At 37.7% G+C, this 12,359-nt stretch overlaps 1 protein-coding gene across 1 annotated transcript; it reads left to right on the plus strand.

Moving 5' to 3' along the window:
* Positions 1-236: 236 nt before the first annotated feature.
* On the plus strand, positions 237-3,383 carry gsc (goosecoid). Its single transcript, XM_047345786.1, has 3 exons — positions 237-817; positions 1,336-1,595; positions 2,589-3,383. The coding sequence occupies exons 1-3, from the start codon at positions 502-504 to the stop codon at positions 2,724-2,726; spliced, it is 714 nt and encodes a 237-aa protein (XP_047201742.1). The 5' UTR covers positions 237-501; the 3' UTR covers positions 2,727-3,383.
* Positions 3,384-12,359: the final 8,976 nt, after the last annotated feature.

The raw sequence follows: 12,359 nt of genomic DNA on the forward strand, positions 1-12,359 counted from the left end.
AGAATCGATTCGGATTGAGAATAGGTCTATATCTGAACCTGCACGCTGCAGTTTAACTCCAAATCTTAACATGTGAAACAATCCAGACTCCTGGAGTTTAGCGGCCTGCACGCACTAACACCGCTGTGTTCACTCTGATGGCTCCTCCGACGAGGAAATAATCGGATTACTCCGCAGGAAGAGCCTCTGTGACCCGACAGCGCGTTTCCAATAGTCTGCGAACACTGCGGATTATCTTAATTCAATTAATTCTCAATACACAAACCCGCGGCCCTTCAACCTGGCCAAACGCTGCCTCTGCGCCGTGACGTCACTGCCTATAAGAGCAGCCCCGCGCGCAGCAGTCCGCATCCTGAACCAGAACTTGCGCCGCTGCGCGTGCAGAGGAGAGTAGAGCGCAGCGCGTCACCATGTCGCCTTCAGTCTAAACTTTCTTTCCTCTTCTTCAGGAGTTTTGATCCCCAGTTTGATCTAGTTTTTCCTCCTCCGCGCAGCCGCGTGATGCCCGCCGGGATGTTTAGCATCGACAGCATCCTGTCCGGACGGCCGAGCTCTAAGGAACCGCTGCTGCTGCATCGCAGCGGCCCAGTGGTGCTGCCCACCGGCTTCACGGACGCCATCTACACCGACTACAGCGGACTGTATTCGGCTGCCCGCGGACCGTCTCCGCCGGGGCTCCACGCTGTGAGCGGGGCGAGGATCGGATATAACGGCTATTACTACGGACAGCTGCAGGTCCAGGGGCCCGGAGGAGGTCCGCCGTGCTGCGGGGCCGTGCCCGGCCTCAGTCCGCAGCAGTGCCCCTGCATCCCTTCAGGTAGCACATCCCACTCAGTTCTCCATTCACAGCTTAAAATAAATTAAATCTGCTTTTTAAAACTGTCAATTATTTTTTTCCCGGCAAGCATATAGGATAAATATGCATCTGCTAAGTTGTCTCAGTTTTAGAAGTTTTAAAAATTATCTTTAAACGCAACTGAACCTTGTCCTTGTCTTTTAAAAATGAATTGTTTTGTGTTTTCACGACTTTAAAAGTGGTCTAAGACAGAAGAAAACCATTAAATGTGGGAAAACGTCACTGTTTTAACTTCTCCAACTAAATCTGCACATTTCATAAGATTTCCGCTGCCTACTGCGTCAGATATTTTGTTGTTGGCTTCAGTGTCATTCTGCTTGATCAGAACAAGTCTTTGAACTGCAGAAAAACTTCAACGTAAACATAAAGAAAAGCGTAGGCTGCACATGCTGATGAAAGAACACAGAAATCTGCAAAATGTCTTCATTTCTACGCCTCAGACGCTTCAGTTTCTCCCTCTTTGCATCCCCGTCTTACAGGTTACGACAACCCGGCCTCGGTGCTTCTATCCCCGGTTCCTCACCACATGATGTCCTACATGAACATGGGCAGCCTGTCGCGGACCGAGCTGCAGCTCCTCAACCAGCTGCACTGCCGCAGGAAGCGCAGGCATCGAACCATCTTTACCGACGAGCAGCTGGAGGCTCTGGAGGGACTCTTCCAGGAGACCAAGTACCCGGACGTGGGAACACGGGAGCAGCTGGCCCGGAAAGTCCACCTGCGGGAGGAGAAGGTCGAGGTCAGACACGTTTCATTTTCTTTTTTCGGTGCAGGTGTTGTTGTTTTTTTTTTTTTTTTCAAAGATGTTGATTTAAATTTAATAAACAACATTTAACTCTTTGCATAACAATTTTAATAATAATTTTAATAATGATAATAATAACAGTTATTATCATGGTTTGTTAAATACATCTTTATATTTATTGAAAATTATATATTTAATAAATGTTATTTATTTTAATAATACAAAAATTATTTAGTTATTTCAATAATTTCGTTGAAAAAGAAAGAATAATAAAGCAAAAATATTGTTTTAACATATAAACATATCTAATTACATATATTAGAATATTGTAAATAATATAGCAAATTATACTAGACTCGCGATTGTTATTATTATTATTATTATTTTATAATAGAATAATCATTTATATATTTGCCAGTTCAATTTATGTCGTTATATTGACATATACAGAATAGGCTTTATTATTATTATTAGTAGTAGTATTAGTAGTCGTAGTAGTTTGATTTGTTTTAATGCTTTTTGTTTAATTTCAACTTATTTATTTACAAACTATTCGAAACATTTGTTCTGGTTCTTTACATAAGCAATTCCTTTTTCCAGAATGATAATCTTTTGAAAATGATAAAATGCAGTTATTTATAAAACAGTAGGATTAATCTATAGCAGCTTATTAGTTTTATGTGTTGTATGTATTGTCAAATCTTTTCTTGCCTGTGTTTAAAATGGGTCTGTCTTAAAAGTGACAACCATTGTCTCAATAAGAGACACCCGTGTAATGAAAGTTATAAAATAAAAAGCTATTAAATAACATAAACAAAACTGATACAGGCAAATTATTTCAAACTATATTTAAGCCTCAGGAAAAAAAAAAAAGATAAATATTAAAGATATGCATTGTTGCAATGAAAATTATTATTGTTGGTAAATCCGGTGGGAAGCCATGTATATATCTGAACTTTCTGACCCCTTGCCCCTTGCGTCCCGCAGGTGTGGTTCAAGAACCGACGGGCCAAGTGGAGGCGGCAGAAGCGCTCCTCCTCGGAAGAGTCGGAGAACTCTCAGAAATGGAGCAAAAAAGCGGAGAAAACGGACGGGACTAAAAGCGATGCGGACTCTGACAGCTGATGGAGACGGGGGCGCGCGCCGCGGCCACGTGATGTGATGTTGCACAGGTGTACATATCGTTTTATTATTGACTGTCTCTGTGAGGCCTATTTATATTTAATTTAAACTCCCTTTATGTCGTGTTTAAAGCGCGCGGACTCGCGGTGCACCATGTGACAGCATGTGGATGTTTGCATTTCATTGGGAATAAGGTGACATGATTAAAGTGTAGCGGGAGAAGGCGCTCTATGGCTTGTGTCTGAAAGGTGACGTGCGCACACGCGGGCGCGCTCACGGCGTTGGTCTGACTGAAACTAAAAATTCAGCAGCGTTGGTTTGGGTTTGGATTTTACAGCAGATAAAATGTTATCTTAAAGTTGAACCTGTTTGACAATTTTCATTTAGCAAATTAAAAATAGCTAAATTACCTAAATTTTATCTGCGAAACAAGAAAATTTACCCATGCTAAGAAATTAAAAATCAGCGTAAAAGAAACCCAGCTGATGCTGGTTTATGTTGCTTTTTATTTATCTGTTCTTGTAAATATGATTATTATAATAAATCTTATTTAATCTCTCAATTAGAGTGTACAATATCCAAATTTCTGTCATGGAAAAGAAACAAAATAAATTCTTGCACATTGGTTTCCAGAAATTAAAAACTTGTTGTTTGTGCAAATTATGGGTCAAATGTTGGTAAAGTCTTGAAAAATAATATCTTTGTAAGTAGATATGAATGTCTTATTGTATCTCTGAAAGATGTGAATAAATATGATTTTATGTAAATATGAAATTACGAGGTTAAATAAGAACCTCTGTGAGGTACAGAGAATCTGAAGTCAAAATGAGCCAAAATGGAACAAAACATCTATTTTTGTTTCTCTCGGCAACAGAAACAGAAACAAAATTCAGGTAAGCTCTAATATCTGATACAAATGTGTGTTTGCAGGTGGATATTTGTGTCAAAAGTTAAATCAAATACGAAAAATAAGCTAAATTAAATCTAAATAAAACATATAAGTGGAATATTAAAAATTTTGGGTTTTTTTCAGCAACATCTGCTGTTTTCCCAGTCTTTCTGTCATTTAATCTAAAACATAACATTTTAAAGCAGGGAATGTCGATAATATATTATATAAACAGATCTGCAAGTGAACCTCTTTATTTCTCAGCTAAGTTTAGGTCAGAGAGGAGAATCTGTAAAATAAAATGGCTCAGCCCCTAAAACAATTGCAAGGACTTAAATTCACTTCAAAACCTGATATTTTATTCTTTTATTTCTATTCAAAAACACAGATCTAAAATTTCCTTTAATAATAAATATGACTCCAGGTGATTTACTGCTGCATTTCTTAGAGCTCTTCCCTTATTTACTACCTGATGGAAGCAGAGCATATTTAAGCTACTCTGCTGTATATTTTTCCATCAGAATATTCCTCATGTTTTAGACTTCCTTCTTATTTTCACTACCAGCGTTACAGACTGTAAAAGTTCCTCACTGCAGCAGAACATCTAAATAATCCTGGAAGATGTGAGTCTTTGGGTTTATAAACACAAGCAGAATTGCGTTCAGGAATGAAGGGGAAAGAATGAGCATTAAAATTGTTTTTCATTTTTCCAGAGGTTTTTATTTCAAAGACAAGTGAAGTCCTGCATATATTTCCCCTCAGATTTTATGAGGACTAAACTGAAAACTGGGATTTGTTTCAGCTCGGCTGAGTTTCCCACATTTATCCGAGGAATTCCAAACAAACAGCGGCTGCTGCAGCATGTGAGCACATGTGGGCAAGGCTTCATGTTGAGATTTGGATGAACGGCTTCTTCCTCCGTCACTGAGCTGGAAAACGAGCTGCTGAGGCAACAGATGGAACATCTGAACCAGAAGATTTTAATCTGCTCAAACTTAAACATTTATTTGACTTAACTGCAAGAAAATGACAAATAATGTTACTTTTTTGAATTTCTGCTTAGTGCCAGTACTGTATATGCGTAATTTTATCTTAGCATATAAACCTAAAAATGTTAAAGTTAGAAGTTTTAAAAATAATGCATCCAAAAAAACTGATCTCCCAGATTCCAGATGACAGGTTTGATGTGATCTGAAAAAGACAAATGTGAGAAAAAATATATATAAACAAGGGTCACTAAGGATCATCATCAAGGAGTTGTTTGAGGAGGGAAAGCTTGGCATTTATTCCCTGAAACATAAGGGCTGCAGAGAGAAGTGTGATTCTCTGAAAAGCAACTTAATAACACATTTATAATAAAAAATCACCTTGTTTGTTTCAGTTGATCGATAACTAGAAACTCTCCCATCCAGGAGCTCTGGTTGGTTCTGCAAGTTTTACAGAAATGATCGAGACACAAAACGTCATTCAGCAAGTTAAGATTAAGTTTGTTTTAGTAAACAGAGGGCATACTTCCATCCAATTAGATGGATAGCTGTAGGTTGGGAAGCGACTTCAAATTGAGGGTTTAGAAGAACAGCGCATCGAGAAGCAGATGAAGGAAAAGTTCTCCTACAATCAAATATGGTTGGAGACAGAGAAAGTAGAGCAGGCGGGTCCCAGATGAGCAGTAGCTGCTCAATTCTAAAGTTTTATCTCATCCTTTTTTAAAGCTGTTCTCAGATCTGAACCTGATTTAAACACAGAGAGACTTCATATGACATAATCTCATCATTCTGAATCAGATCTACTGACTCTGAGCTTCACCCATCATGGTTGTCTTCCTCTACTGTAGCTGTAGCAGCAGCCAGTCTACTCTCCATGGAATGTCCAACCAGCTCTATGATTATCTGCTTACTGTTCTTAACAAGGAGAAGGGGTCTTTACATAAATTCAGAAGCAACACTTAAAATTAAAATCTTTGTTTTAAAAGATTTTCCAACAACAAAGGGGTGAAGCAGATCGACCTTAGGACTGTTGAGGAGCCTCCCCAGCCTCTGCTCTTTTTAGAAATTTTGTGAAGTTTCACTGTTAACAAATCTCAGATGATAATACTATCAAAAAAATATATTTACCAGAGAGTCAAAAACTAAAAGGATGATTTAAAAAATATAACTGTCAGATAACGGGAGTTCAGTTTAACAATCTTTAGCCAGAGAAGCTCATCTTAAAGATCTTCCAGCAAAGTTTCTGATCTCTATACCTTTGAACACAGCATCTCTGCTGCAGGCAGTGCTGTTGGAAATGTATAGAGTGAAGACTGGATATATATCTACACTGTTGCTGCTGCAAACCAAATTAGCTTTTAGGAAAATTGAAACATTTTACATTACCTTACATAACTGAATCAGACAAAAATGATAAATACATTTTAAGGCTGTGAAATTGTTTGCATTTTACATTATTTACTTAATATAACAACAGAGTCAGGCTGGAAACTAAACACACAAGTGTTTGTTCCTGAAAGATTTACTTTACTTTACAGCTTAGACTGATATTATGTCAAACTGTGATAAAATGATAATTTTTATGTTCATATTTTAGCCTGACAATCCACCAATTGGAGTTCAAGCACAAATATTAGTGGGTTATTTGAAAATCAAGATGGAAAAATGCAGCCATTTTACTGTCTAAGTTATTTCTTTATTTATGTACCAGTGGTATTTGTAGGATACTCTTCAATAAGACTATGTTGAAAAGCCTATTTGTAAATTTTAAAATGACCATAGGTATTTTTCAAGATAAGGGGTTTGTAGTTTGAGTTCCTTTAGATCAGAACATTTTTCCAGTGGTTTTTCAGCCCCAGTGTCTAAATATGATGTGATGGGCGGTAGATGTTCTCTGCGGCGTCACATGAAAGTTGTAGGAAAGAGTTTTGGTAGTAATATGTTTAAATTTAAATGCCTTGTGAAATTTAGATGCTTAATTTGAAAAAAGGTTGAACAATTGATTTGTCTGTTGTTATAATGCTCAGTTTACTATTTTAGCTAGTTGACATTTTTGAAGTGTTATGTTGCAGATACAGAAAGTTGCTGGTTATAGCATCATATCCGTCTGCTTGGAGGTGGCTGTATTGATATGGACCAAGTGGCAGTTGTCCAGGGCAGCATTAAAAAGAGGAGTGACTTGTCTTTAAGTTGTGCTCTTAACAGGCTTTCTATTACTTTAATGCATGTGCAGTCAATGGGGATTTGGCATCTCCATGGGTTCAGCATGCTTGCTGTAGAGAAGAGGAAGACAATATTTTGTGCGTTACTGCACTGAATTTTATCCCAACCCAGAATCTCATTTAGTTTATTTTAATTGGTTGGAGGATGGCAGAAGGAGGGGCTTTGATAGGGTGCCATTCATGGGAGAACAGCCACTGGGGCTTGAAGCCATTTTTTATTTAAAAGAGTCTAAAGTTTTGTTTATGTTTTGGTCAGATATTTGCATCCAATAATCATTGGCATGCATATCATTTTCAGAATTTATTCAAAACTTATTTTTTTCTGGAAGGAAAGATTATACAGGTTTGGATTTATTTTGAATTTTCTCTAATCCGAAGACTGTAAAAATTATATGTAAACGCTCAAACAAATTTTTCTCTGTCATTCACGTAGTTTTTAAATAGGTTGTCATCACAGGATCAGAGCAGTTGGTAGTTTGTCTTTGCAGCATAAAAATAGTCTGCTTGACTACAAACAATGGGAAAGTCTAAGAAACGTTGTGAAGATCTAAGATGGAGGATTGCAGATTTTCATAAATTGGGCAAGTTGTTTGGAGACATTTTTATTCCAAGATCATGATTTCCAACAACTGTATGTAAATACAAGTTACTGGGATATGTTAAAACCTAAACAGAGCCACTTAGATTAACGGGAAGTCTTTAGGATGTCCAAGAACAACCCAGTATAGAGTAAAGCTGAAGAACTGGAACACAAATGTCATGTACATTGTAGCAACAGTCAAAGAAGCTGGTGGTACCATTATGTTGTGGGCTGTTTGGTTGCTAGTGGTACTGGTGCATAGCATAAAGTGGATTTAATAATAAGAAAGGACAGAGCCCAAATCTTTCATATTTGCATATTTAATTGATCAGTCTGTCTGGTTGCTTCAGTGACGATTGATGCTAAACAGCTGCATTCTTGTTTCCTATTAATGTTTTGCAGCACAAACCCGATTCTGTTTCTAAAATCAGACTAAGTACAGCCTTCCAAAAGATGTTTAAAGGGTTTAAAGCAAATCCAACATCCTGAAAAACCTTTAAGGAAAAGTACATTGTTACACATGGATAAAGATTCTGACATAAATTAGGATTTTACAGATCACTTGCGCTGATGCCAGACATCCTCACAGAGTTTCAGCAGCGTCATTTAAAATAAGTTTTTAAAATACCTGTGTCGTGCAGCTAATTAACAACTGAGGGACAAAGATAGATCTCGTGATGGTTACTATGACAACCAAGTCAATGGCAAGTCAGTGCAAGAACTTATATAGCTTTATACTGAGGACTTCCATTTGCCTTAGAAGTCAAATCTGGGAATGAAGTCTTATCGGACTTGAGAAGCCTTAGTTGAAAGTTGCAAATTTAGTGGGTTTTGAGAATTGCAGTGGTTGAAGTTGGGCTGTTCTGTGACAAATTTAATCTGACACAAACTGACATCAGAGCAACCAATGCTCTACATACATGCATCCCTTTGCATTGAGAGGTTAGAGTTTTAATTTCAGGGGCCAAGATGAACTCCAGCTGACTTTTCCAACTTTAAACTAAAAAGGTTCCAGCAGCTGGAATGCAGAATATGTTCAAAGTGGCTTTAAAAAAAACTATAAAAATACTGTTTAGCTTGTAGAAGTGATCATTTATATAACGCATTTCATGTGCAAAGCAAAACACAGTTTCATTAAAAATACGAAATTACAGACTACAAATATAGGTGAAAATAGCAAGAACAGACATGCATACATTATGTGCCTTAAGTAATACAATTTAATGTATAAAGACATAATTTAACATGACTCCCACCGTTGGGCAGCAGGTACAGTGTTTAGCCGGTGAATTTCATCATTAAAGCCTGTGTCTCTACTAAACACCCCTGCAACCTACCAAACAATATTCAAGCTTCAGACATTGAGAAATGGCCATTCACCTAAACTGACAGGCCAGAAAAGGAGAGCAATCATCAGAGAAGGAGCCAAAGGGCCTGGGATTGCTCTGGAGTATCTGCAGAGAGCTACTGCTCAGGTGGGGGAATCTGTGGACAGGATTACTATTAGTCTTGCCCCCAAAAACCCTGGTCTTAATCAAAGAGTGGCAAGAAGAGAGCCATTGTGAAAGTAATGCAATAAAAAGTCTCGATTGTCACAACCCATGTAGCAGACAGAGCTAAGATGTTAAGGGAGGTGCTCTCAGGGAGGTAACGAACACCACACATCGCCCTGAAAACAGCATCCTTACTGTGAAACATGGTGGTGGCAGTATCATGTTGCAGGAATGTTAATCTTTTTTCAGGAGAGCTAATTGAAAGTAATTAAAGTGACTTGAGTTTACTCTTGCACTTTATGACCACAGTCAAGTATCATCACCAAGTATAAAAGCACAAGAAAGCCGGTCCTCCAGATACCAAACACACAACAGAAACATATAAAACAACATAGAATGAAACAAAAACAACAGACACGTAACACAGAATATACATGGAAAATATTTGTTAATCATAAAAATATCAACAAAAAAAAATCCCACAACTAAATTGATGTATATTTCTGTAACAACCTTTTATGTTTTTTTAAAGACTCAAATAATTACTTGTTTTAATTTTCTTTAACACTTTATTCCACTGCACAGCTGCGCTGTACAAAAAAACACGTTAAAGACTTTAAAATTTTTACGGCATAAAATTTGTTAAGCTACCTGGAGTGAATAATTGTGAATAGAGCTAAATACAGAGCAATCTGGGAAGAAAACCTGTTAGAGGTTGCAAAAGACCTTCAATCAGGACAACTACCCCAAACATACAGCCAGAGCTACACTGGAATAGTTCAGATCAAAGTATATTCATGTATTATAATGGCCCAGTCCAAGCCTAGACCTAAATCTAATTCAGAATCTGGGGAAAGACTTAAAAAAAAGTCTGTTCACAGACACTTGCCATACAATGTGATGTACTTTGAGCTAATTTTGCAGAGGGCAAAAATTTCAGTTTCTAAATATTCAAAGCTGTTGAACACATTCACCTAAAGATATGATCTCAGGAGGCTAAATTCAAGTTAACACCAAACAAAGGTCTAAAAATTTAGGAAAAGATTGAAAATCATGCAGAATTTTCTTAGCTTAACAATCATAATTCAACCAGAATATTGAAGCTTGTGGTGCACTTTTGCAAGTTATTGTGTTTTGACGGATTATGGAGTATATTGACTGCACAGTGGCATTGTTGGTAGTGCCGATGCCTAACAGCAAGAAGCTCCTGGGTTTGAATCCCGGATTGCGGTCTTTCTGGGTGGAGTTAGCATGTTCTCCCCATCAATGCGTGGACTTGCTGTCCAAAAACATGACTGTTAGGTTAATTTGTTTCTAAATTGCCCTTAGGTATGGGTGGGTGCATGCATATTGTTTATCCTGTGTGTCTCTTTTATCCAAATGACCACTGGAGACCACTGTCTTGTTGAGTTCTAAGTCCCAGAATATACATGTTCAGTTTCTTCTGTTATGTTTGGGCCAAAATGTTATCGATGATGAACCCTCACCTGTCTCATGATCATCCACACCCAAGAGGGAAATCCTACATGAAATTTCATACCAAGGGAGACCGATTTTCATTATATATTAGATTTTTGGTTAATATTCTGTGATTTTTTTCAAAACATCTGGATCAAACAGTTTTTCAGTGCAGGCAGGCTGCTGGGATCTGGAATTATTTCCCGTTATGAGAGTTTCAACCTGGAGAAGAGCAAAATTTCCTATGGAAGCCACGCTTCAGGTCGAGGTGACCCATGTCGTTACTGGTGTTTAATCTAGAATATCCAATGGTTCATTTTTCATTTGCTGAACTCTCAGACTGTTTGCCAAAAAATTAGTTTTCTGACTTGATTCCATGCTTTATCGAATCTCTGCCCTCACTTCAGCCCAGAAACCGCAAATCGAAGTGATTTTTGGTACAACAGAAATCACAACATTTTGAAAAAATTAAATATGGATGCAAATTAATCCAGTACTGCAGACTTACATAACACTTTAAATGAAGACTGGTGATTCTATGGAGCAGCCTTTCTCTCTTCATTCACAGTTCGCACACAGTAAACACTCGAAACTTCTGAGGATTCACATTCACTCTGTGGCTTTCAGTCGACTGGCCTCTAACAGCCACACAGATCAATTCTATCATTACTCTGCATTTATTATCCATTCATTCTGTTCTTATTTATACATTTTTGTATCTTTGGGTTTTTGCTCCTTTTATAAGAATTTTATTTGAAGGTAAATCGGCTCTGTAAACTTTTACTGCAATTGCTCCAGAAATCCAATTTCCATAGCAACATTTGCCATGACATCCTGCATCAGCTCCCACTGCAAATTTCTTTTTAGCTTCATATCCAGACAGTCAAACACTCAGCTGATTTCAAGGGAAGATTGTTGTGTTGGTTAACCAAAAACAAAATGCCATAAACTTTGATTAAGTCAACCAGAATGACACCAAGGAGCGGAAATCCTGATGTGAGGAGACAGAACAAAGTGTTAAACAGGAAACCGGTAAAATAGCTTCAGGCTTTGGGGTCAGTAGCATTGGGACAGTAGGAATGTTTTTTTACCCCAGAGAGAGAAAACATGTGAAAGTTTTCAAACATTCTCTGTAGGAACATTCTGCCAGGACAAAACTCAGCCGAGGACCGTAAAGGTCTCAGAGAAGACAGAAGGGGAAACACTTTTAACCTGATCATTAACGTTTTCTCTTAGTTAGAGTCCTTAGCGTTGCAGAAAGTATTACAACACCAGAAAAGCCATAAAAATACACTGTAAATTCCAGGAATGAAGTGAGTAAGACCCAGAATGAAAAGATAAAAATAAGTTCTCTGAAACACAGAAAGTTATCTACTGCAGATTCTAGGAAATTATTTGTAAGTTCTAGAAGGTACCAAAAAGCTACCTTTAAAGTATGGTAAAGTTCCAGGAAAGTAACCTTTTTGTTTTAGGTAAATACACCACCCTGTATAATATTATGGAATGTCAGGTTTAATTTTCATAAAATACCAAAATCTGACCTGTATAATGTGGAACAGTCTTTATGAAAACTACAAATATTCTTTGAAATCTAATCAGTACTTAAGAAGTAGTTCTCTGTATGTGAAATATTCTTCGTCTGTCTGTCAGCTTGCCCTCTCCTGGTCATTCCTGCAGAACAACCCCAGCAGCTGCAGCAGCTTCGGGGAACCACAGTGAGACCAGACTCTCTGAGATCTGGACCCAACACAAACCATAAAAAAAAACACCGTCCCTAATAATTCCTCATATGATTTATTAAGTGCTTGGCTGCAAAGCCTGCCGCCGCACTCATCAATCTTTTATTCCAGCGGCAGTAATTTTCTATTTCACAAATTTAATGTGGCTCATTTTTTTCTAAAAAACCATTATTTCTGTGACCTTTTCATACACAGTTCCCAGCACTTGGAAAAACAAAGGTGGAGTCCAAGAAAAATTAGGTACTGAGTTAACTTTCAGAGCAGATAAA

This window comes from Girardinichthys multiradiatus, chromosome 19, assembly GCF_021462225.1.
Source record: "Girardinichthys multiradiatus isolate DD_20200921_A chromosome 19, DD_fGirMul_XY1, whole genome shotgun sequence".
Classification (NCBI taxonomy): Eukaryota; Metazoa; Chordata; class Actinopteri; order Cyprinodontiformes; family Goodeidae; genus Girardinichthys; species Girardinichthys multiradiatus.

Excerpts from the sequence above, each read along its gene's own strand:
- gsc (XM_047345786.1), top strand. The coding sequence starts at position 502 with ATGCCCGCCGGGATGTTTAGCATCGACAGCATCCTGTCCGGACGGCCG. Across the intron at positions 818-1,335 it reads GTGCCCCTGCATCCCTTCAG|GTTACGACAACCCGGCCTCG; the intron begins GTAGCACATCCC and ends CCCGTCTTACAG. Across the intron at positions 1,596-2,588 it reads TGCGGGAGGAGAAGGTCGAG|GTGTGGTTCAAGAACCGACG; the intron begins GTCAGACACGTT and ends TGCGTCCCGCAG.